Below are 26,050 nucleotides of genomic sequence, written 5' to 3'. Positions count from 1 at the left end.
TGTACAATGCTATAGAAACAACCATTAGTAACCAAAAACACCAGAAGGGAGTATCATGTAAAAGTACTTACATTTTTATAGCCAACACTCTGAAGATTTGAGTAATAGATGTACCTCTACAATAATAAATTCACATATGTATGTCTTCCTCTACTGCTCTCCATATTGGTTTTTGAGCCAGGATTACTGAAACTGGCATCCATTGACTGGCTACACTTGCGGGTGAACAAGGTCCCAGGATCCCTTTGTTCCTACCTCCTTAACACTGAGGTTAGAGATGTGTGATGCCACACCTAACTGCTTACTTAGGTTCTAGAGATGAAGACTTGGGTCTCATGCTCACAGGGCCAGAACCATATCCAATGAGATTTCTCTGCAGCCCACTACGAATGTTTATTGTCACTGAAAAGCCTAGGAGTATATAAATGACTGAGCTGTATGTTACTGACTGACCGCTATGTTTTGTTGCTGTGCTTTAGAATTGATTTAATTCCTTGGAGAGTAGTTCAAATTAGTAGCCTCATTTAATCCTCTACTACTTATATAAAGTTTGCAAAAGTTGCTTAAGAATTAATAGCTTTTGGACAGGAATCGTAGCATCCATATTCATTACATTCATATTCATCTTCTAGAGAATAAAGCTCATTTCTTGGCATACAATAAAACTCAACAGCTGTTTTTCAAATGAATGCTTGAGTAGATAGATAAATAAATTGTATTAGCTTACAAATAATAAGAGGTTCACATCAGATGATTTTTTTCCCAAATGAACTGTTTATGTGTTTTGAAGATTTTAATAACATTTGTTAGGAGAATGTTTGAAAATTCTGCTGGCTTCTTTTAAATCCTTTTCTTGGCAAAAAAACTTGCCTTAATAGATTTAGCGTTAAGGAAAACAAGACCATAAACCATACAAAACAGAATAATCACACAATTTATCACTTTAAAAATGCGGATATTATTTCAGTGTGTTTACAGTGCCTCCGCCGAAGCTTACAAGTCATCCTGATGTACTGAAGAAACTTTAACACATGTAAATATTAGGAGGGTATTTATTCTTTTCCTGCGTCATTTTGTGCTTCATTGAGAACCACAATTTTCTCAGCTCTCCATGTTCCTCTATGTTTTTTCTTGTGAGCCAATTTATAGCATCACTAGATTTAAAAGTTTAACTCAGAATACCCACATATAGTGTGAAAAGAAACTCAGTGATTTATGCATGTTAATTTTTTGAAGAGTAATTTATGAGGCAGTTATAAATTAATGAAAGAACTATGTAGAATCTATTGTTTAATCTATCTCAGTTGAAAAATATATTTCCCAATCCTTAATAAATTAAAGTGTATCTCTTTGATTCAGGTTTTTGTAACAATGTAACATCTCAAAATACTATAAATTATAAAACAGCTACTCATAATTAAATACTCCATTATTTATGTAATATTTGTTTTTCCCATGAATAATACTGCTTTGTTTTGTATCTTATGAAAGTAAATGCCACAAGGATTTATAATTATTCCAGATGTGGAAATTCCATGTGGTTGCAAGACTCCATTGTGTGATCTGGCCTCACTTGAGACTACCCAATAACAAATTTTAGTATGTTGGATTCCTAAAGCTTATCTTTACCAAAAATTCAATACTTTTTCATGTCCAATGTTGAAAAAGTTTCTTAAAGAATATATGTAGGTCAGTTTAGCCATATCTTATGATCAAAATAACAATGATTTATCATGAAGAAAATTCAAGATATGAAGAAATTGTGTGTGTGTGTGTGTGTGTGTGTGTGTATTGTAAATATTTGTTTTGGAACTTGTGCAAATGTATATGTGAGTGTATAGATACATGTGAAGTTAAAAGTTGAGGTCACATGCTCTCCTACATCCCATTTCACCTTATTTTTGGGGACAAGGTCATTCTCTGAAACTCATTTTGCCTAGCCTAGCTGGCTCAAGTACATCAGGGAACCTCCAATGACTGTTTCCTCCTAGGTTGGCTGCTGGTACAGAAGAGTGCTCCAGCTCTTGTTTTCTGCTACGGTTCAATTATCATAAAAATATATTTGCAGTTAAACAAAGAGATAGAGTATAAGTTTATTGTATATTAAAGTGAACTCAAAATAACCATCATTAGTAAAAATAATAACTTGAAAAGCACCTTCCATAAGACAATTACATAAACATTTTGTATGCTTACATGTGCATGCATAACTTATATGCCTATCAATACCTTTTATGCAGTTAAAAAGTCAGTATTAATGAAGCAATAAATAAAAGAATTCATATGTATGTACATGTGATTTCAAACTGTTAACATATCAGAATATAACCATTTTATCTGAATATAAGAATTTTAATTTTGAAATAAAATCTTGGCAAATGCCATCATAACTTACTGCTTAAATGTTGTGACAAGAAAATTTAAGAAAAATCTCCTATGTCAAATAGTCAGACTTAAATCATAGAGTAGAGGAAAATTCATCAGCATCAAATGAGGATCTTTGAAATAATGGAGGAAGCAAAATAACAGTAAGGAAATAGCTGATGAGAATATCAAAGATAAAGTTTAACTTATAAAACCAATGTAGTCCAGTAGCAGGATGCATCCACATGGGAAATAATTTTTAATTAATTGATTTTGAATGCTGGTTTTATTTCTTATGATCATAGCTTATAGTACAATTTGAGGAGTAAAGATTATATTTTTCATAAAAAAAAAAAACCCACAGCAACCAACCAAACAAACAAAATGCCTGGACCTTATCCTCCTGAGATGATAACTTGGGTTCTTATTATAATTGTGACTATGTTTGTTTGTAGAAAATTTTAGTAATAGCTCAGCTTATAACAGAACTCCATACATTTTTGTTTATTGCTCTTGCAATGCCCCAATGTGTCATTATTATGTTTTTATGAGAAGAGGTCCCTCCATGTAACCTTCAACTCTCCTGTTCCCTGCCTTCAACATCCTATGTTATATATTTTTGTATAATTTGCTTTTTCAAGAGTATTTCTTATACTTTATTGAGATTATACCACAGATCTAAAAAAGTCAGTTGATATGTTTTTAATACTTCTGTTTGGATATTCTTGAAACATGAAATTGTGATTGAAGTGGGCAAGGGAATGTCCCTTTGTATTGTTGAATTGTACCCACTGTAGGCCTTTGTGAATTTAGCTCTCCATTCTACTCTGCCTGTTAGCAAACTAATGACTCAATTTTCACATTTAATACTTGTTCTCATATTCCTATGCTGTCTGTCTTAAGACTTGGTTCAAGTTTTCAGATTGCCATCGTCAAAAGATGACAATCATATTATTTAAAAACATCCTTTTGGACTTTTCTGCCTTCTTGGATAAGCCAGAAATACCCTGGAGTACAGATCCAGTTGCTTTTCTGATATACAAATTGATATTTTGTCTTAGACTATGGCATTTGGTTCTATGACACTCAAGGTACCACTGAATTTTCTTTTCATTCTCTGGAGTTCTCCCCTACTCCCACTTTCTCTCCACCTTAGTGTAGGACAGAGTTTCTCATTGCAATAAGTGGGAATGATAATGCTGTAATAATTTATTGCTGAAGTTTGCATCAAAGCAATACTTTTCTAACTTTTGAAAGCTAAATATGAAGTGTTAACAATTTTCATTGTTTTATTCCTTAAACAATGTGTTACAAAGTATTCTCATCAATTGTACTTATTCCTCATCCTGATATTTCTGAATAAACTATAGCCTAGTGCTTTTTAGATTAATTTATTAATTTTTATACTCATGTCATATTCTTCCATAATCTAGTCTCTTAAAATTTCTGAATTATAGTCCTGATCTAATTTTAAGGCCCTCTCTCATTTTACTAATTTCTAACTTATATTTTCTGTGCTGTATCTGGAATATCGTATAGTTACTTTACCTGTGTCCAAGTATGTTGTTTTGTGTGTATGAGCCAACTCTAGTTCACTTCATTGGAGACATAGCACATGTTGCTTTCTGTATTTTCTTTAAAGATGCTTACACACTTCACAGAGCTAGTTTCTTGCCTTGTCTCAAGTAGATGAAGCAATTCCCATTGCTTGTGCTCTCAGTCATAGGACCATATCCTCTTTCCTGCCTTGAATTTTCTGGCATCTCATCATCCTATCCTATAACTGGTCTTTATTAGTCATGGACATCACCTCCTACCTTTGAGACTTCATCACACTTACAGGAAGTTTACTCACTTTCTTGACATCATACGGTAACTCTGAATCTTCTAGACTATTCACCCCCTGTTCTATGGAAGACCACTTTTGATCTGAGGTAATGCCTAAGTGACGGGATATTTTAGACAACCTTCATCTCTTGTGATTGAGAGCTTCAAGCAACCAAACTTGTACATGATCGCTATCCATTTAGAAACAAAGTGGTATATATCTTTAAAGGTTTCTTTTGAAATATTTAATCACTTTCCAGAGTTCTTGTTTATCATGAAATTACAATTCTTATTCTTAAGGATATGTGGAGCATCCAATTTGGAGTTTTTCATATTTAGAAGATTAGAAAAATTATGATAATGTAAAATTTGGTACAATTGGGACATTTTCCCCTTTGCAAATATAATTAGAAAAAATGTAGGATAAAATTTAGCAATTGTTGAAAAACTATAGCGCTACATGTGATTTCACTTATTGCAATACTTGCTACTTTTGAGACAGCCTCCGCATAACTATTTCTGTTGACGTCCACAGCTTTGTATTTATATTCCTAAGCCAAAATAGTAACTGAAGAACATTTTGTAATGCTTTATTCATTAGAAATCTTTCTTTTACATATCATATTTTACATTGTATCATCTATATTTCATGCTTTGTTTTTGACTATAGAACTTGATAGCCTTTTTCTTCTTTAATGGTGTAAATTTTAATTGTTGAGGTGTTTCTTTTCACTAAGTGTTGAAATATTAAAATTGTTCTTTGTTGAAGTTCTCTTGCTTAAATTCAGGGTATTAAAATAGTGCTTGTACTAGTGAATGCACCTTTCAAGTAGATGTGGAATTGATATGTCTTTAGGCTTCTAATGAAACCCATTGCCAACCGTTTTGGACTGGATCCTTAGACATATAATTATAGCTTAAATCAATGTGTTGTCATGTACCCATGGCACAGAGAAAACACACATATTTAAGAAAATTGTGTCAAAAGATCTATTGAAGATAAAAAATGGTAATATCTGCTTTTCCAAAGGCATTGCCAGTCCAATAGAAACATGGCCCTTTCAGCACCATTTCCCATTTGAAATTAAGAACACATTCAACAGTTCTTGTCTTCACATACAAGGAGTTAATTAACTTCTTTCTCAGAAGTCACTGGATGTGAATCATTTTTATCTCTTAATTTTCAAAAGATCATTTCCCCTTATAATCATTGGGATGCAAAGAAGAAAGTCATTTTTATCGTCTACTTAGTCATATTTCTATATAGATTATATATAGTAAGTATAGTATATTTTGAACTAATGGGGTTTTCTTTTCCTATGAAAGGGATAGTATTATTAGATCATATGCATGGGCTGTTCCTAATACTTTTCTTTCACTGGGTTGATAATTATTCTGTCTGGATCCAATAGTTTCAACGTCAGTTCTAAATATTCCTTTAGGCTTAGCTCTGAGCTTTGATCTCTGGCTTCAATCTCAGTCAATTAAAACCAAAACGTTCGTTATTTGACAGTTTCTGTGGATTAAGAATTTGGAATAGTTTCATTAGATGCACATGATTGAAAGACTATCATAGTGTTGCAGTTAAACAAGGGCAGGCTGTGGGTGTTGGCACTTCCAGGCTCCCTCACTGAAGCCTTGTAAGTTCCTATGGCTGTCAACAGGGAGGTCTCAGTTTCTCAGATCCTGCCTCCACCCCATTGGGGTGACTGAATGCCACCAATTTATGTATCTACAAGGGGGAATTACCTAAGAGTTAGGCTGTGATTGCATTGGGAAACCCTGCAGTCATTGCTTTTTCACACCATTTCCAACAGAAGTGAGTCGTGAAGTGTAGCCAATAGACAAGGAGAAAAAGTTGGACTAAGAGCGTAGCAAAGACCCATAGGCATCTTTTCTTTTTTTTCAAAATTTCTTTAAATATTTATTTATTTATTATGTATACAATATTCTGTCTGTGTGTATGCCTACAGGCCAGAAGAGGGCACCAGACCTTGTTACAGATGGTTGTGAGCCACCATGTGGTTGCTGGGAATTGAACTCAAGACCTTTGGAAGAGCAGGCAATGCTCTTAACCTCTGAGCCATCTCTCCAGCCCCCGACCCATAGGCATCTTAAAGAACAACAACAGCTCTTTGAAAGCAACAGAACAATTTATAGTCCCATTCCAGGTTAACTTATGTATGGTGCTGAGATTTATAAAGATCTCTGTATCTTCAGCTCCTATCAGTATTGTATAAAGCTGAATTATTTATATCATTTTGTGTCATGTCCTCAACTGGGTAATTCATGATTGGCCTCTTCTTAGTCCGTTTGGTTTTTTATGTCTTCTTGATGACCTTCCTCCACATTCAAGTTATATGCTACATAATACTTCTTTATTGAAATTCCCTGTTTCCTACTCTAGGGTTAGCCTGAGTAGTTTCTAACTGTTGTACTTGGAACTTGGGGGTGGCGGGGGCGGAAGAAGCATCTGACTTGTGTTTTGCCACTAGCTTACAGCTTCCTCACTCCACATACATGGATATCAAATGCATAGATCCTCCAAAGTGTATACCAGCAGGCTTCATGGTCTGACCTGTTGAAGAGAACACAAAGAGGGACTCACAAAAACAAGAGATGTTAACCAAGGGGTGGCTGAAGGCTTTAAAAAATGAGAAAGGTGATGAAAATGAGAGAGTGAATTCTCTTAGCATTAAACCTTAGGCAGAAGATAAATTTTTATTATTTTTGTAAAGGTGTGTCTTTGACGTGGAACTTGAGGAACATTCTGACACTGCTTTCTCTCTGTCTTTGTCTCTGTCTCTCTTTCTCTCCCTTGATCCCTGACTTGTTTGTGTGTGTGTGTGTGTCAGGTAGAAATAGCAAATCTTCCTTGATGGTTCTCTGCTTTATTATTATTTAAAGACAGGGTCTCTCTGAACCTGGAGCTCAATTTGGCTAGAACGATGTTCAATGAAACCAAGAGAACTACCGGAGTGTGCTTCCAGCCCACAAGACTGGGATTGTAGATGTGCACTTCTTTACCAGACTTGCATGAGGGAGCTGGAGACCCTAACTCACTTCCTTAGACTTATGATATATAATATTTTACTGATAAAGAAAACTTCCAATATCCCTGTGGCCATCTTTTCTAGAAAATTTCACTGGTTCATATTCCCTCAGTCAGTCTCAGAACCAGTGTCCAGGACTAAAATTCAGCACTGGAGCATTGGATGTCACAAGATTTCATATCCACATTGTCCAATTTGTTCAGCACGTATATATACATATAATAGATTGCAGTGCGTGCCTCATAGAGTACAAGTGGGAACAAGTTAAAGAGCGCACACACGAGCGTTCTGTGCGCACACTTCAGCTTGTCACCTCAGATTGCTCCAAGTAGTTTTACTCTGAAATAAATGTAGCAGACAGTTTCACTACTTCCCTTTGGGCTGGCGGAGTTGCCCTTCTTTAGTATTCTGTAAGCAAAACCTTTCCATTGTAACATAATGATTCAAAGGAAACAAACAAACAAAAATCCTTGTTTTTTCTGTTTTATTTTTTTTTAAGCTTAAATCACTCCCCTTCTGTGGAAGTGTGTGTGTGTGTGTGTGTGTGTGTGTGTGTGTGTGTGTGTGTGTGTGCATGCTTGCATGCATGCTGTGCATATGTATGTGAGTGAAAAAAACATAGGAACAAACATTTAAAAGCTGCTCTCATGGAATTAGGAGCACCATGCAGCAGTTGGTATATTTTCAGTTTGTTCGTGGAGACCTTTAGCATTACACCAAGAAGTCATAGCTAACTAGGTGATATATTCTCCAGCAATGTACTCCTTAAACAATGCGTATATCTTTGTCACTGGGTTACAGAAATAGATGAGTTACATGTTAAAGAAAAGAAAGTTTCTCTCTCTCTTCCCTCTCTCTCTCTCTCTCTCTCTCTCTCTCTCTCTCTCTCTCTCTCTGACACACACACATAAACACCTCACTCTTCCCACTTTCTTCTTCTTCTTCTTCTTCTTCTTCTTCTTCTTCTTCTTCTTCTTCTTCTTCTTCTTCTTCTTCTTCTTCTTCTTCTTCTTCTCCTCCTCCTCCTCCTCCTCCTTCTTCTCTCTCTCTCTCTCTCTCTCTCTCTCTCTCTCTCTCTCTCTCTCTCTCTCTCTCTCTGTAATATATACATAGAGATATAGAAAATGAGATAGTCATCTTCATAGGTTCAAGAAAGATACATGGAAAATTTGGACCTTCACATTCTAGTTGACTTTGCATCTGTCTAGTGTATGGATCTTAATTTTATTTTTGACAGTGACAACCCAGATTAAAGCTATGTCAATGTTTTGACAAGAATGACTGATGAGCTTAATCAACCAAATTGTCCACTTAGTCCAACATGGGCTTTGTTGATGTGGCTTTGCTTATGAGTTGTTTTTTTGTGAAATTAACTTGATTTCAATGGAATAGACTAAATCAGCATAATATTAGCTGGATAAATACAGCACTCAGAAGATCCTCAAATAGCTGGACCAAAGGTTAAAGAATAACTTGTCTTTTCACAAATGTTCCAAATTTATTTTAAGGCATTCTAAAACTTATGTGTTTATGTTTTCTGAAAATGAAAGCATCCGTATGATCCCATTAACAGACAAAAATCATGAACTAGCTTCATGAACTGGAGCACTTTCCATCATTCAGTCATGTTTTTATTTTCAAATCTAAATAAGAAAAAACTGTCTTTGTTCCGGAAGATAAAAATCTTAATATAAGAAAAGTATGAATGTTTAGACAGCTATGCAAATTTCTGGATGGTAAACAGAAATATCTTATTTAAGGAACAGTAGATATTGAATTTCTCCTTTGTGACAATACCCTGCCAAAATGTTGACCCAAAGTAAACTAAGAAAATGACATTACAATCAGACTCTCATGATTCTAGCTGCATGATGATCATGATGTCTGTGATCAGTGTGATGGATGTGCTGCATTCGTGTGTGTGTGCGTGTGTGTGCATACATGTGTGTTTAAGAGAAGGAAAAGAGAGAGCATAAAGGAAATATAAATGGTACCAGATCTACCATGCAGCCAGAAGTACTTTTTCTTAATATTTAAAGTTTTAAAAAATATGTTTATTTATGTGTAAACGTGTGTGTCTTGTGTCTGGGTGTGTATGCCTAAGTATAGATGCGCAAAAAGGCCAGAGAGGATGTCAGATCCTCAGGATCTGGAATCACAGATAGTTGTGAGCCCCCTGATGTGGTCTTGGGAACTAAACTTGGAGCCTCTACAAGAGTAGTATGTGATCTCCACCTCTGAGTCATTCCACCAGCTTGTGCCACAAGTACTTTAAGTAACCTGCTCAGAAATTTTACTAAAAGTCTATGCACAAACATAGAAATAAGATACAAGTCATATCATTCTAAAATTTGAAAGACTAGCTATGTTTTCAAAGCAATCACTATTTCTGAGGTCAAAATAGGGCTAATATTTACCTTCCTCTGCTTCTTTTCACACCCCTGATCTCATCGCAGCCTTTTCTTCCACATTTCATGCTTAGAAAAACAACAGAAAATCCACATATTGTAAATATTATTTTTATGAATACACACATTAGGGAATTAACCAACTTTACAAATTTAATCTGACCTTACTTTTACCCATGACCATATCTCTTATTTAAAAGTCGGGTGATGGTGGCGCACGCCTTTAATCCCAGCACTCGGGAGGCAGAGGCAGGCGAATCTCTGTGAGTTCGAGACCAGCCTGATCTACAGAGCTAGTTCCAGGACAGGCTCCAAAGCCACAGAGAAACCCTGTCTCGAAAAAAAAAAAAGTCTACTTATTTAACTGTTGGTAAATATTTCAGCTATGATTTCAATTATGTCATTTAAAGAAGACTTGGCCAGTTTTTATGAGCACTGAACATTTAACTTTCTTCCAGTGATATACCGGCAGGGGAAAGGAAAAAAGTTAAAACTGACAGGAACAGAAATCTTCTGGAGCAAAATTAATTATATATGTGCACCAATCATTTAAAATATGAGAACCTTAACATTCGCTTGTGACAGCTATAGAGGATTCATATGGATTTCATGATATTACAAGACTTTTACAATTTACAATGTATAAACTTGGGCAAGTAATTCACAAAAGGAAATAAGACAGGCAAGAAAAAGCAGAAACATTTCCCATTACAGAAATAAGATAGTAAATGTTAATAAACACCTGCCATTGTTTGTTTATCATATTGGCTAAATTTAAATGCACTGATCGGGTTTAATTTTGAAAAGTAGAACTATATTGGTGAACTATATTTTTATGTTTTTTGGAAACAGTTATCTACATATGACTTATGCTACTTTTGAAAAATCAATTACATTTTGAAAAAATAAATTCCAAAGTACTTTTTTTGCCACTTTTTTGTAAGAACAAACTTAGTGGCAGCTTAGGGTTTAAAAAGTTATTGCTGTGCTTAGATTTTGGAAGGTTGTGATTTGTTGTTACTGAGAGGAGAAATATTTCCCATTTAAATTATGAGTCCTAGATATTTGTGTTAGTCCTTGTTCAAGTTAACTCCGATACTGGGGAAGCAGACGCATGAATGTCTTGGATGTGCAATGATGGTGATGATGTCTTTTCTGCCTCTTCCCATAGCTTTCAGCCGTGCCCCAATTCCCATGGCAGTGGTCCGCAGAGAGCTCTCCTGTGAGAGCTACCCCATCGAGCTCCGCTGTCCTGGCACAGACGTCATCATGATCGAGAGTGCCAACTACGGGAGGACAGATGACAAGATCTGCGACTCCGACCCTGCTCAGATGGAGAATATCCGATGTTATCTGCCAGATGCCTATAAGATTATGTCTCAAAGGTACGGTGCCTCCAGCCTCCAGACTTTTTCCTTGTACATATATCAAAATTCAACATAAATCAGCTTGACAGGCTGAATACGGATAAGAGTAGAAAGTGGTGTGTGCTTTAGAAGGACTTGACAGTTTTACACCGTAGATCACTCCTCCTGTCTCTGCGAATGATGGTGCTATAATCCCGCCATGGCAGTTGGGCAATAGAAAGCTCATTAGTATTATTAGTAAGTGTAATGATGCACGCTGCCTAGTGTTAAGTTCTGACGGTGTTCTCTAAAAATGGTTTGGTTATATAAGAGACAAAATTTCTTTTTCCCCAGTATTATCACTAAAATGTATAGTGCGGAAATAGTCTTATTCCTGATTATTCCCTAATTGTGTTAAGAATAATAGACAAAACAAAAGGCTGGTTTAGGGGCCGGAGATACTGCCCAGGTTCAGTTCCCAGCATCAAGATGGGACCCAAATACCAGCTACTACATGTAGTTCCAATTTCAGGGGCTCTGACCCCTTTTCGGGTCTCCATTGATACCTGGATACATGTGTTGCATGTGCAGATTAGCCAACACACACATATACACAAATAAAAATAAAATAAATGTGTAATATATACAAGCATTAATCAAAACATAATAAAAGATAATTGATATAGGATTATTTGACCTTAGAAAGCAATGAAGAAAATATTTGCTTTAAATATAGAATGTGAAATATATCTAATACATTTGAGTATTTAAATTCTTACCAAGTCCCATGCCATTTCATGTGAAAAGGAAAAATGTTCGATTCTGAGGGGTTAGGTTTATCTCCATACAAAGAAGATTTAAAAAGTCTTGTCATAATACAAGTTCTCTATAAATCAAGTTAATTATATATGGAGAGACATATGTATAAATCCACATGTATCTCTATATAGGGAGAATGAAAGAGATACATACATTAAACATTTGTTTTCTATTTCAATGATTTCCCAGCAATAAATTGTTATCCACTTTGTATGTCTTTATACTTCCTACTTCATCAAGGTGATTAGTAATTAAGTCATGTGTCAATTAGTGACAACTTTTATGAATGTGTTTTATAATTGAATAAGTTCACTTTTTCATAAGAATTTTTAGTCAGATAATTTTTATCCTTTCATTAAGGAGTTATTTAAAATGAGAAATTAAAACACAGAGACAACAAAACATATTGAAGGCTAAACACAAACTAAATACAATGCACACAGTCAATGTGCCTAATCCAAAGGTAAATAAATAAGACATACAATAGAATTGAATCACCTCTCTTTTTGCTTACAAACACCATCTTTATTTTAACTATATTTCTTCTTTTAAAAGATTTGTTTTGTTCTTTGTGTGTATGCAAGGAAGTACACACGGGTCCTGATGGAAGCATAGGGGTCAACGGAACAGTTTATGAAGTTGGGTCCATCCTTTCAGTTTACCTGAGCTCAGGGATTCAATTAAAATCTCTAGCCTTTGGAGATAAGCAGCATCTTTATGCACTGAGCTGTCTCACTGTCCTCATTTTCTCTCAATATTTAAAATTTTGTGCATTTTGAATCAGGTTAGTAGATTATATTAGAGTCAATATCTTTAGCCTATCATAGATGTATAAATTATTAGAAGAAATGATAACATATGTCCAATGAGCAGGTCATTTGAAGGGTGCTGGGGGCATAGTTTGCTTCTCTCATGTCACAGGATTTGGTTTGTCTCTTGCTGAAAAGATGATTTATGCTAAAACAGATGCTGAATAAAACCATACTTTTTCAAAATTAAGGATCCATTTGATAAAAGTTGGATACATTGTTTAGTTCTCTGTCTGTCTTTATTATACAATTGATAAGCTTCCATCTAATTTAACTAATATATTATACTTAAAAAATTTAATCCTTTTTTTTTATGTTGTAACATTCCCTATGGAAAGGTTTATATGAGTAGCATAGTGACTAAGTAAATACATAATCAGTTAAATAATCAAACATAAGATTGCAATATGTGGGCTGGAGAGATGGCTCAGAGGTTGGGAGCACTGACTGCTCTTCCAGAGGTCCTGAGTTCAATTCCCGGCAACCACATGGTGGCTCACAGCCATCTGTAGTGAGATCTAGTGTCCTCTTCTGGCCAGCAAGCATATAGACAGACAGAACGCTGTATATGTAATAAATAAATAAATAAAAATATTGCAATATGTTTAATAATAATAAAACATAATATCTGTAATAGGTGTAGTAAATAAAGAAACCTGCATTTCGTGTTTGGGGGTAAATGAGGTATATAACAGAAGCACTAACTTCATTAATTCCGTTCTAAGACCTTCCCTGAGATTGTTCTAGTGCATTAATTAACACCATTGCAGAATAATCCATTAATCTTGTAATTATTACAAAAATTACTAATAATGGATCCTCTCAATCAACTGAAGTGTGTAGGCTGTACACACAGTGATAAATCTGTAGTGGGAATCTGCCTTCAGCACTAACTAAATCCGTTCAGTAAATCCTCCTAGTAAGTTCTTAATGGAGTCCACTGTGGTCATTCACCTTTGGACTTTTATATGTATTACATTTTTGGTTTCCAAAATACAGGCTTTGATCCTCATAGAGAGAAGTTTAGATCCTTTATGTCAGATGGCCAAGAATATCCATCTACTTTATAATAAACCATTACGATGTCATGCCAACCACGGCATGTTAAATGATGGTAATAGGGATGCTATGCTAATAACATAGACATGTTAAGTAGATGAATATATTAAAATGAAATAAAAATGAAAAGTAACTTTTCTGAAGTGTACATTAGATAAATGGATTTTTTTGTCATACTTAAGCATTTAAAAAAAGATTGTCTCGGGGCATAAATATTAAGAATGTCTTGAGGGAGGGTTATTACTAAGTATAAAAATTATTGTTACCAATTCTTGTATGAACTTGTGAAAAAACACCTTTTTATTTTACTCACTTAAATCTATCTTTTAGATGGATGAGACAAAGAGACACATAAAACACATTTTATTTAAATTTTGGACAAGTTACGTAAATTGAAGTTTGAACTAACTTTTAAATTAATTATGAAAAATTTGGGAATTAAAAGAGATATGAAAACAGACATCCACTTAAGTATGAAAAATTTGGACGTTGAATTAAAAGAGAGATAAGATGTCCCCATTTGTCTGCAGTAGGACTGTCCAATCTGACACCCTACTGAGAGATGCCCCTTTGTTCAGAGTCCTCAAAATTGCCCAGGCTTGAGGCTGTGGTGACGTTTAACCCTGAGTTTGATCTGCAGTGAACACACACACACACACACACACACACACACACACACACACACATTGTACCTACTTTTTCCAAATCTAAGTGATCTCATGCCATTGTTCTCATGTGCTCCTTAAGATTCTCTATTTGTTACTCTATTATTTTTATACTGAACTATTACTTCAAATGACACAGTGCATTTATTTATCCTTTTGAAACTTCTCATTCCTCCTTACGGTATACATCCATCAGGTAGTCCAAGTTTCCACATAGCATGTTCTCGTCTGATTGTAGGTTTCAAGAATGCTTAACATTAGTGTCTGAATGGGTAAATCTGTAATGCTCTCTGATTTAGTTAGGCTCATTAACGACTTCCTCAACTTTGACATTTCCATGGCTTCTATTCTTTGCCTGATGTATTTATATATTTTAGAGATGCTTTAAGAAGAACTATCTGGCGTAGTTTTGGGATCTTAGTATAAACACAACTTTTTAGCAACTGTATAACTTATGGAAGGTTCTATGTAGACTTCAGCAAGAATTTCATGTGGCTTCTATCTATTAACTCTGATATTTGAATCATTAACTCAGCCAGCTCTTGAAAGGACACAAATGGGGTTGCCTCTGACAGTTAGTCAGGCCTGATGAAGAACTGAACCAGGCATGGTTCCTGCACATAAAATATCCTGGACAGATAAAAGGCAGCCAGCAGGATATTTTGCTCAGCATTTTATTCTTTTCTCATTTACATTTATTGAGGAGATGAAAAGAGGAACTTTCTCTGAGGTACGTAAGATCAGAGAGCCTGTTGGGTGGGAAGGTGTCAGAGTTGGCTCACTTCTATGCAAGCTGTGTAAGCAGAAGGACCTGGAACAGGCACAGGTGGAGTGGCCTCCTTCCTTTAGCTTCCCCTACTGTGGCTTTAAAACTTACTGATGTTCAGCTCAGGATGTCCCTGCGTTTCATTTGGCTCAATCCTCTCTGAATATGCCAATGCTTGGAGTCAACCTCTTCCTTCAAAACCTTCATTGTAAGTCAGGTCCACATGATATTAAGATGGCATAGAAATGCTAGATGATACATGAGCTTGATAGATTTCCTTATTTAATTTTTGACTTGGAATCCTTATTATAAATTAGACATCAATTCCTTCTAAATATGAGAAATCTGAACGTCAGGTATATTGACCTTTGTGCTACCACAGCGTAACAAGTCTTATAATCTTACTTTATATGTGCTTACCTATAATTTTTAAACTCTAAAACCACTTGAAAAGAAGCATGTATAGACACATGCATGTGTGTATTTATGTGAACATGCAATTTCACTGACCTAGACATACAGAAAATTGCACCAATCAAATGTGTGGAGCTCAAGGGCTTTTTCCAAACTGAGTTCATCCAGGTCTAACAAATGGGTGAAGACAGGGAACGTTAGCCACTCCCCTCCCCAAGGAACTCTCAATTCTGACTTTGAGTTGCCTAAACTACCTTTTGCTCATCTTGTAACTTAATCAGTTTTTGTAAAATAAGATAGACTTGAACATGGCCTTTCTCATTTACTGTATTTGTTGCTTTTCTTTGTTACTGAAGATTTTTATGCACCGTTTCTTTGTTATTTCAGGTATAATTATTTTCTAACACTTTTATAGAGCAGGGCAACCTTCACAATGAGTTCATTTCAGAGTGTTTGTATTGTTGCAGTGAAATTCTCCAAACAGTTGCTTCTCCTCATAATACCGTGACTTAACCTATTTTAAAAATGTATTTACCTTTGATACATAGTTTGGGCTAAAAAATATGTATTGACAATCAAGCTAATTTTATAACTTCTCATTGGGGTCATAGGAAGGAGACATAAAAATAAATGCAGACAATAACTAAGTCTGTCTCTAGCATTTGCGTTAACTTAGGATCACAGGTCATGAAATGCATACAGTATAAATGTATTTCTAATTAAATGAGTTGCTTCGCCTTTTATTATAGTTTTAGGAGTATTTTAAAAGTATTATATTTTCAGACATTGCAGTCACAGAAGGGACATGAAAGAAGAGAGATAGGAAGAGAGAAGTGTTTCTCACCTTTTGAACATTCCGCTGCAGTTGATATCAGCACCGCAGGGGATTTTACAGCTTCCTAAAAGATCTTGGTTTCTGTTGTACTCGTTTCTAGAGCACTTGAAAAAAAATATCCTGTAACATCAGAGGAAGAGATGCCAGTGACAGATTTCATGTGTCTTCAGCATACTAAGTGTTCTAGATTGGGCAAAGACACACGAGACACCTCTTTGTGACTTTGATGCATCCATTGTAGGATGTTTTATGATTTCCTTCAAAAATTACAAAAAAGAAAACAAAACAAAACAACAATAACAAAACACAAACCTTTAAATAAGTGCATTTTTTTTCCAGGCTGGTGTCGAACTTATTTATTTTGCACATTGGGTTGATATTTGCCCGTGTGTTTGTTTTAAAAGAGAGAAAGAGAATAAGAGACAGCCCATTCTCACAGCCCCAATATACAGAATAGAGATATTCAGTGCTGTGGACATTATGAGATCACTTACTTATATTTTCCAACATTTTACTTTCTTTGGTATCTGAGAATCCATGATGACCGGTCTTCATGTATGCTTCCATGTCCCCATCGGTATTTGTTCAATTTGGAATATATTGGTTTTTAACAAACTTTAAGAAAAAATCTATAATGTAACTCTTTTATGATATTATTCTAAGCACAGAAGCATCAGAACAGCTGAATTTATAGGTTTCTATACTCTAAACTTTTTAATAAAAATTATTGATTTCATTTTTAAAGCAAGTTTGTCATGTAGTAATAAAAATTATTGAACTTATATTTTTAATTATCAAATAATTATGTAATTTTCTTTGTCCGCTTTCCTCCCTCCAAAATCACTCTTGTACCCTCCTTTCTTGAGTTCAGATTCACACCTTTTTTTTGTTGATATATATATATATATCTCCATATGCACATGTCTGTGTTCGTGTGTTTTTTCTCCTGAATCCATAAATAGAATCTGCTCAGTCTGTATAATGCTGCATGTTTTCATGGCTGACCATTAATATTGGGTAAAAACCGGTGTGTTCTTCCCAGGAGAAGACTATTACCTCCACTCTCAGAGTTCCTTAGTTGCCAGTAGTTTTTTGTCTAGCGCTGAGCTTTGTGAGCTTGCCCTCTTTCATGGTAGCGTATCTACTGTTGTCTTCCGTGTTCAGTTCCTGTTGAAGCTGGCATGTGGGTGAAACTGCATGAATGTGCTTCTGCTGAGCCTAAGAGATGGTCTCACAGCAACTGCTTTTCCTCTGGCTCTTGCAATCTTTCCACGCCATCTCCCACAATGTTCACGGAGCCTTAGATACCGGTGCATTTTGATTGATTGTAGTTTTCTGTAATCGTCTCCATATGCTGCAAAGTTTCCTTTAAGTGGGATAAGAACTATACTTTCTTGTGGGTCTGAGAACAAATATTTAAAATGTAATTAGGGATTGTGCTGGTTTAGATAAAAGGGAACTGTAGATTCTCCTCCAGGATCCGTGGCTTCACTAGCTTTAAATAGTTACATTTCCTGTACCAGGCACGATTTCCTTCCTGTGAGTTTTAAATCCAAGTAGAGAGCCTTTGATTACCTCTAAGGTATCTATGTCACTGCTGCACCCGCAGGGTTATGGTGCCATGCTGGTCATTGCCTTGGTTCACAGGCATAGCTGGGGAGAACGGTTGGTTGCTTTCCAACTTCTGAAGTTTATGCCACCTACTGCTACCATGGAAGCTAGTTGTCAGGAAGATGCTTTCAGGTGAGATGCAACTCAGGACTTCTGGGTCCTGTGGTAGAGTACTGGGATTTGAGAATTTTAGGCTGTTACCTAAGACACTTACATTTCCAGGGGTGATTTTCATTGACAGTGTTCCTAGTAACTCTTGGGCATGTACGTGTTAATAAATACTTTACTAAATAAGCACAGCAAAAAAATACTAAAAAGTACTTCAGTAGAGAAGCATTGGTATGAGAGATTCACCTTGAAAGTTTTTGTTTCATACTCGATTTACAAAACATGAGATTAAAAGATTGATTTTGCTCACTTTTAGTGAATGTTTAATGATGGTTAGTTTCTGTTTTATTATTTTTTTTAAAAAAAAAACTTTATTTTATGTTGCATGGGTGTTTTGCCTGCATCAGTGTCTATGCACCATGTCTGTGCCGTGTATTCTGAGGCCAGAAGAAGGCATTAGAACCTCAGGGACTGGAGTTACAGATGGTTGTAAGCCACCATGTGGTTGCTGAGAATTGAACCCAGGTCCTCTGAAAAAGAAGCCGGTGCTCTTAACTGCTGAGCCATCTCTATGGTCCTAGTGTAGCTGTTTTTTTTAAAATTATTCATCCTAATATTTGTTGCAGTCAGTATGTAGAAACTTGAAATGTTAAAATACTTGGAATCTTTTTCAAGAAAGAAAAAAAAAGCCAAATGAAACATTTCTGAATATTAGATTATATGTGATAAATACCTTCAATTGTCCTGCGAATATGTAATAGTTTTCATGGGCTTAACCACAAAAGCCTGTGAATTTGGAGCCTGTTCCCAGTGTGCAAATAAGGATGATGAAATTTCTAAAAGATGCTCAGGAGAGATTTTCAGGTAATTTCTTACGCGTGTGATAATTTGCTAAGAAGTTAGCAGGAACCAAACTCACTTCATCATTTCTTGACTCACTCAAATGAAATGAAAAACATTACTGTTCTTCATAAACAAGGCAACTGAAAACTGGAGGGTTTAAATAAAATCCCTAACTTTTACCAGTACCTGTTGCTGAAAAAAAAATCATTTGCATACTAACAATGAGCAGCTTTGGGCTGGAGAGATGGCTCAGAGGTTAAGAGCACTGACTGTTCTTCCTAAGGTCCTGAGTTCAATTCCCAGCAAATACATGGTGGCTCTCAAACATCTGTAATGAGGTCTGGTGCCCTCAGGCAGTAGAAACATTGTATACACAATAAATAAATCTTAAAAAAAAAGAATGAGCAACCTTGATTTTCTAATGTTGCTAAGCATTTTGGGAAACTTATTAAATTGTGGAACATTTTCTCTCTGTCTTTAGAGTTTCTAGATCTAGATACTCAAACACTGAAATTATGTAGTATGAGTTTGTTAATACTACCAACATTTTGTATTTTGTATACAAGCTATCATCTATTGTAAAATTTCAGTAAAAGTAAATATACTATTGATCATGGAGAATTATTTGAAGCATTGGTAGTAAACACAATACATAGCACTTTGTAAGTTTAGGAACAGTGAGGTGTCATGACTGTGAAGTTGATTAGACCTTTCAAAGTAGAAATGAGAAGATACACATTTTCTTAATAAAATAAACATAGCCAAAATACTCTGTAGCAGCTAATATTTTATATAATGAAGTTTTAGACAGATTAAATCTTCATCAGCAAGGCTTTAGCTCATAGATGATAAAAAAATGAATGTGTTCCATTTTTATATTTTGTTCTTTACAGAAATTATTTTTGTTATAGAGTTTATTTTATTTTATTTATTATACTGATTTCATTATTGTTTCCATACAAGTGCTCAGCTTATGTGAAAGTATACTCTAGAGGTATAAATATTGCCGGTTAAAGGAACATGGTATTTCCTAAGGTGCTAAAAGCCACTGCGTATTTGAACAAATGCATTAGCTAGGAGTAGTTTCTGTTAAGTTAGAGATTTGTATTATTCCCTGTGTAGCAGGAAGCTACGTGGATCACATCTATTTGTAATCAGAATTATCAATAGTGAAAGCAAAGTCTGTTCTTCACTCATATGTACTGATTTCAATGTATAAATATATATGTTCATTTGGATTTAGATCAACAGACTTGCAGTCTTTCCAAAAATTCCAGTAAACCTAATTACTGGTGCTATCAATCTTAGAAAATAAACATTTGGTGCTATTTCTTGGAGCTGTTAGTGTGGTGAGTAAATACTCGTTGGCCGAGAGTGTCAGTCTCCAGAGATGTTGCGATATGAGAGAAGGAAATATATTCCAAAAATTGGAAAGACTAGAAAAGATCGCTGTTATGTCAAAAGTGGGACTTCATGGTGGTTGGTATAGCCCAGTTGTATAGCCAGAAAAAAAGTGAAGAAGTCCTTTTATCTAAGAGCCCTAATGTTGCTGAGTTATTTCAAGCTACTTTGATCCTAAGCCTTTACTGCTATTCACCAAAAGAGCATTGTCTGTTTGCTTGCTTTGTTTTTTTAGTATTCTGTGTTAAATTCTGAGATCTCTCGGGATTTAAACTGACTTAACAAACAGGGTCTGCCAGTGTTTTACGAAAGATCAATGATGCTCTCACCAATACAGGCACCATAGTCAAAGTAATGTTATGGCTATTCTCTCTTGATATATTGTCACTGAAGTTTCTGATTGCTTCTTGGTAACAGTTATTTTGTCTTAGAGCTAGTCTCAGAACGTGAACATCATGAATGTCTTTGTTACACGTGGTACATGTTTTTCTTAGACATTCTATGTTTCTCTTTCTGATTTTAACAGATACTGTTGCATTTTTAATATTTTGGTTCCCTAAAACCACATGTATTCGTAATTTTAGCACTATCCACTATTTCTGTCCAGTTTTATCAGTTCAAAACCTTAAACACTGCAGTAAGGTAATTTAGAAATTAAGGCTGCAAAAGGCCCTTCTCTCCCACAAATTATTCTCATAAAAGGCTTTTCACCCTTCCAAGGAATCTGTTTCTCATCCTCAGCTGAGGAGATAGGGCTCTGAGTTATTTTTCCTCTTACACTGGGGAAACATGGGGTCCACTTCATAACCAAGTATTTCCTCCAATAGCAATTCAGTGTTGTGACATTCAAAACACTATAACAAATAGTGCTGTATGCGTTGCAATTTGTTAATTTATGTGTGCAGTCTGGAGAACCATATAATAACATGAACAGCTTAAGTCATGTAAATATTGGTGAGGGACATAAACATACTACAGACTAAGCAAGCTGACCCAATGTCATTTGTTTAGTTTCTGTACAGTACACAAAATAACTGCGTATACATGGAAAAGCAATGTATTGTCTTCACTACACATCTGATGTGTATTTACTAACTTGTTTTTACAATATTATAAGGAATAATAATAAAAGAAAATACTTAATTCATCTTACCTAGATTCCTTTAGTCTATTAGTCTTTTTTCTAACATTGTATTTATGTATGCGAGTGTTTTGCCTGTATGTATGTGAACCATGTGCCGGCTTGGTGACTGCCGAAGCCAGAAGAGAGTGTTAGATTCCCTAGAGTTCTGCAGATGTTTATGGTCTACCACGGAGATCCTGGAAACCAAGCCCAGGTACTTTACAACAGCAGCAAGTGTTATTAATGGCCAAGCCATTTCTCCAGCTGCTGTCGTACTTGTTACGTGAAGAAACAGGGAACATTTAATTTTGCTCATTGTGGCATGAATTTTTTAACCAACTTTAGAATACTAGATTGACACAAAACTTACCAGGTGTGTTTTCCCATATATAAATACCCACAAGCACTCAAACATACACAGGAAGGAGATCATGGCATTGAAGCTTACTTGTGATGTAAATTTCTAGGGTAAATATTAAAGAAAATTTGCTTGGTGAACACTCCAGGACTTCAGAAAGCTTACGTTTTCATTTACTAAATCCTGATGAACGTGTTTTTATCCAAACCAATTTATTGAATTCCTTAGCCATGCTAGCGATTGGATTTCATACTCTAAACCCTGGTCTGCATTCCAGTGCCCTTCCCTTTAATATTATTTGTATTTATTTATTTATTCATTTATTTTTATTAGGATTTTGCAAAGGTTTCTGCTAGGTAGCCTTGGTTGCTTAACTAGCTGTGTTGATGAGTCTGCCTACAAACTTGAGGCAATTCTCCTGCCTCTGCCTCTCAAATGATGGAATTCCAGACTTGTGCTGCCATGTCTTTCTCTGTTATCTTTTCAGGGTGTCAGAGCAGATGAAATTACTTTGTCTTAACTGCCACTGTGCACAGTGTAGAGGTGACATGCTTCTCCAGGGTCCTGTGAGGATAAATCCCTGTGCTAGCTGATGTGTGGGATAGGAGTGAATGAATGAGTTCTCATCATGGTTGGAGAATTGCATCTCTAACCTAGTTAATGTTGGTTGACCGATATATTTCAAAACAGAAGTATGTGTGTTTCTTGTATTTTAAGAATATTTCATTTTGTATCTTACATGATTATTTTATTGTATGACATCTGGGGTGCTAAAGAACTGGGGAGTTCCTTAAAGCCCACAAAGTTTAACTTTCAAAATCCTGAATACTTTTAAATGGGAATTTCCACTTCTTTAAACTATGGTTCTTTGGCACAGATTTTGGTACTTCATACAGACTCTAATTTCTACTAAGGTCCTAAATTTATATTCTATGGAATGGTTCCATCATTTTCTCTTCTAAAACTAGCTTCCCCCTCTTCTTTTTCATCCCCCCCCCCAATGGTGGTCATACACACTGCCTTGTGCATGTGTGTCAAGGACACTGCCTCTGAGCCTCATTCACCCTTACTTCTTAGTTTCTTTATTTCCCCATTTGTAGATATATTAACAGACGTTTAACAGCCCAGTTCAAGGATGATATTTTGGTTCTCTTTTAAGTTATACAGAATAGTACCCACTCCATGCTCTGCCTGTCTATTCAACATGCACTGCCAAATCTGTACCCTTTCCCTTTATTCCTGTAGCCTTTCAACTCTGCAGAGCTTGTTTTTATTTCTAATGACTTCATAATATTGCAAAAATGTTTCTCTGTTCTTAATTTATGTCTATTAAACACATTTTCAAAATATGAGTAAACACTACCTCAATTAGCAATGCCTTTTACTGCAATTTTTGGAGCAAGATTTGCACACATTGTATATCTGTTCGTGAAGCCTGAGTGACTATTATTAAAACAGATTTCTACTCGTTCTCTATTTTTCCACACCGGGATAGTACAGCGAAGGAATCTACTAACTTGTGAAGATCTGTAACTATTATCAATTCGTTTTTGTCATGCTACATGCCAGTGGTTGGAGGGATGAGTCTATCAGTGCTGTGGTCTTACAGAAGAATAATTGTCCCGGAGAACTTATGTACATGTAGAAATAAGCAGGAATTTATATCATCCTTAGCAAGTGTATGGAAATGCTGCCATTTCTATACCCTCCTGCATGCTAATGTTTCAGTCTCTCTTGTGCCTGCAAATATTTTATGTGCTTCATAATAAGCAGATGGTATGGAGTTTATTTTTCTGAGGATGATTATAGGTAATCTCTTAGTTTCTATATCTGTTACAACTTTTTTTTCAGGGGTAGCTAGAGATATGGTTTAAAGAGCATTTGTTACTATTAAAGAACCCAGGTTCAGTTTACAGAACCTGTATGGTAGCTCACAACTGTCCTTAGTTACAGTTCCAAGGGTCTGTAGTCACCAGAAGTGCACACGGTACCTATGCATATATACAGACAAAACACACATAAACATAAACTAAAATAGTCTTAACTTTTCAGTTTTATATAGGTTAAAAATAAAAAAATATTCAAAATAAACAAGTAAATAAATAAAGAGAAAAGCAGTGATTCAAATGTCCTTGAGAAAGAAGGTCTGACACGTGGTTAATTCCGCCTGCCATGGCCTCCTATTCTCTACTTTCTCTGCTTCAACTGCTTCTTATGCTTTGATTCCTGCAACCAAGCCTTTGTGCCCCAACATTAGGATGGCTTGAGGCTCAGTAAGCCCAGAGAACAGTTTCTTTATCTTTCCTTTACCAACAAAACTGCAATGCATCCTTCTTGGATTAGCTTGTCATCAAATCACTGTAGCAATCATTTTTTGCCAAAAAATGAGGTGCACAGGTTATTATAAGCCAGCAGTTCTTATCCCAAAGTAGAGTTTTCTTGAATCAGATATTTGACAATGCCTACAAATGGATGTGGAAGTACTAATGACATCTAGTGTGAAAAATCAATGTTATTCAAAATGCCATATCATGTCCAGGGTAGTGCCTGCCCACCAAAATTTACCAAGTGAAAACCTCCCAGAACACTTGGGTTTAGAAACACTACCTTGAGATGCTGAGTACCCAAGCCTGGAGGAAAGCGCAGTTCTACCCCAGGTGAAGCCTCTGCTGTAAAATATACAGGCAATGGCTCTATTCACTGCCTAGTTCAAAGGCAAACTAGTGTTGTGTATGGAATAACCACAGAACACTTATTTTTCAGTAGAAATAATGCGGGATTAAATGTTTTACATTACAATTATCACCAAGAACAGTATTTCTCCGAAGTTACCACTTTGGAGCTTGTCTGTGTTTTTATGATAGACTGTATTTTGCACTATGAAAATGTCACTATATTGATAAGAAATGTGACTTGTTTAATCTCCACAGTTGTTTCTTAAACTCGGTTTTAAATACCAGATTTTATGGATTTTTTTCTCAGTTTTATATAAGTAAGATATTTCAAGAAATAATCTCTCTAGATTTTTAAAGAAAGAGGTCTTATCTTTACAAGTTTTGTCTAAGCAATGTCATTTCAGTATGCCACTATTTCTGAAAACGTGGAGTAAAGCATAGGGAACCGTGGTCACGCACTCTTTACCTTAGTGGTTAACAGAAGCAGAAGGCAAGGAGGGATTGAAGGCAAGTCCATTTCTCCAGCTCTTGCATCTGTGCATGGGACCTAACCAGTGTCGTGTAAGTGCAACATCACTTTTCAACCAAGCTGACTGAACTGTGGGAGAGCAGCCATTCAACTCCAATAGCAGGATTTGAATATAAAAACTGCTCTGGGGAAAAATGTTATGAGTTTAAATAAACGACTCCTAGACAATCCACCTTAGGGATTTAAGAAACTTCGAGGTTACTTCTCAGTACATTTTGATGCTAATTTTTCTGCACAGTGCCTCCTCACTTCATAGGATAAAAAAAAATCACAAAATAAGATCAAAATCCTTCTTTGCTTGAGAACCTGCTCCCGCATCAGACTGGCACTGTGAATATTTAAGTAATCACTTTAAACACACCCTAAAGTTTGCAGTGGAAAATTCATTCTCTCAAAATGTTTTCAGAAAGAAAAATTGCGCCGAAACAATAGTCCTTCGAATCCACAGACCGCACTCTGACACTCTTTTTTGACCTTTCCCACTTCTTTTTTGTATGAGATTCTCATATTACATTTAATGCCACTGTTCACCCTGTCACAGAGAGCTAGTGTCTCAGAATATTTGAAGTCTTTGCAGCAGCGGAACTGCTATGTACAAAACCTAAGCCAAGGGACTCAATACAAAAATTCTCCCCACGTGGTGACTCCTCAATTAAGAAAGAAAACAATGGCATGGTTCTTCAGTATTAATCTTGAAGTGTTTCAGTTACTAGGTGACTTGTGACCTAATGGAAAAAGCCAGTAGAAAACTACACTTTTCACAAATTTATTTCCACCTTTTTTTCCCCTTCAGTTTTCTTGATCATGATATAATGAATGACATCATCTCTTCCCCTCAACTGTCTCTAGAGCTTTTGATAAATTCTTGCCTCTGGTTAGCACTGGTCTGAGGGAAACAACAATGAAGCCCAGAGCAGGCTCTCCTGCTAAGGCTGTGCTGTTGCTTCTGGACTGAGACCTCCTTTAGAACAGCTCTTGTCTACCCTTCCAGGGCGCCGAGGTCAAGACAATAAATGAACTAAATAAAGGAAACACAA

The 26,050-nt window shown here is 35.7% G+C and overlaps 1 protein-coding gene across 27 annotated transcripts in view; it reads left to right on the top strand.

Annotated features, from left to right (window-relative positions):
- Adgrl3 (adhesion G protein-coupled receptor L3) overlaps positions 1–26,050 on the top strand; it is a 734,954-nt gene that overhangs the window by 318,495 nt on the left and 390,409 nt on the right. For 26 of the 27 annotated variants that reach the window (XM_075942857.1, XM_075942861.1, XM_075942854.1 and 23 more), the window contains one exon: positions 10,824–11,037. In XM_075942857.1, coding sequence (XP_075798972.1) covers positions 10,824–11,037 — 214 coding nt within the window. Of the gene's footprint in view, positions 1–10,809; positions 11,038–26,050 lie in introns of those variants that run through there. The other variant, XM_075942862.1, reaches the window with a different exon arrangement.

The sequence above is a fragment of the Microtus pennsylvanicus genome, chromosome 12, assembly GCF_037038515.1.
Source record: "Microtus pennsylvanicus isolate mMicPen1 chromosome 12, mMicPen1.hap1, whole genome shotgun sequence".
Classification (NCBI taxonomy): domain Eukaryota; kingdom Metazoa; phylum Chordata; class Mammalia; order Rodentia; family Cricetidae; genus Microtus; species Microtus pennsylvanicus.
Note: the sequence above shows the minus strand (reverse complement) of the source record. Positions and strands in the feature narration are given on the sequence as shown.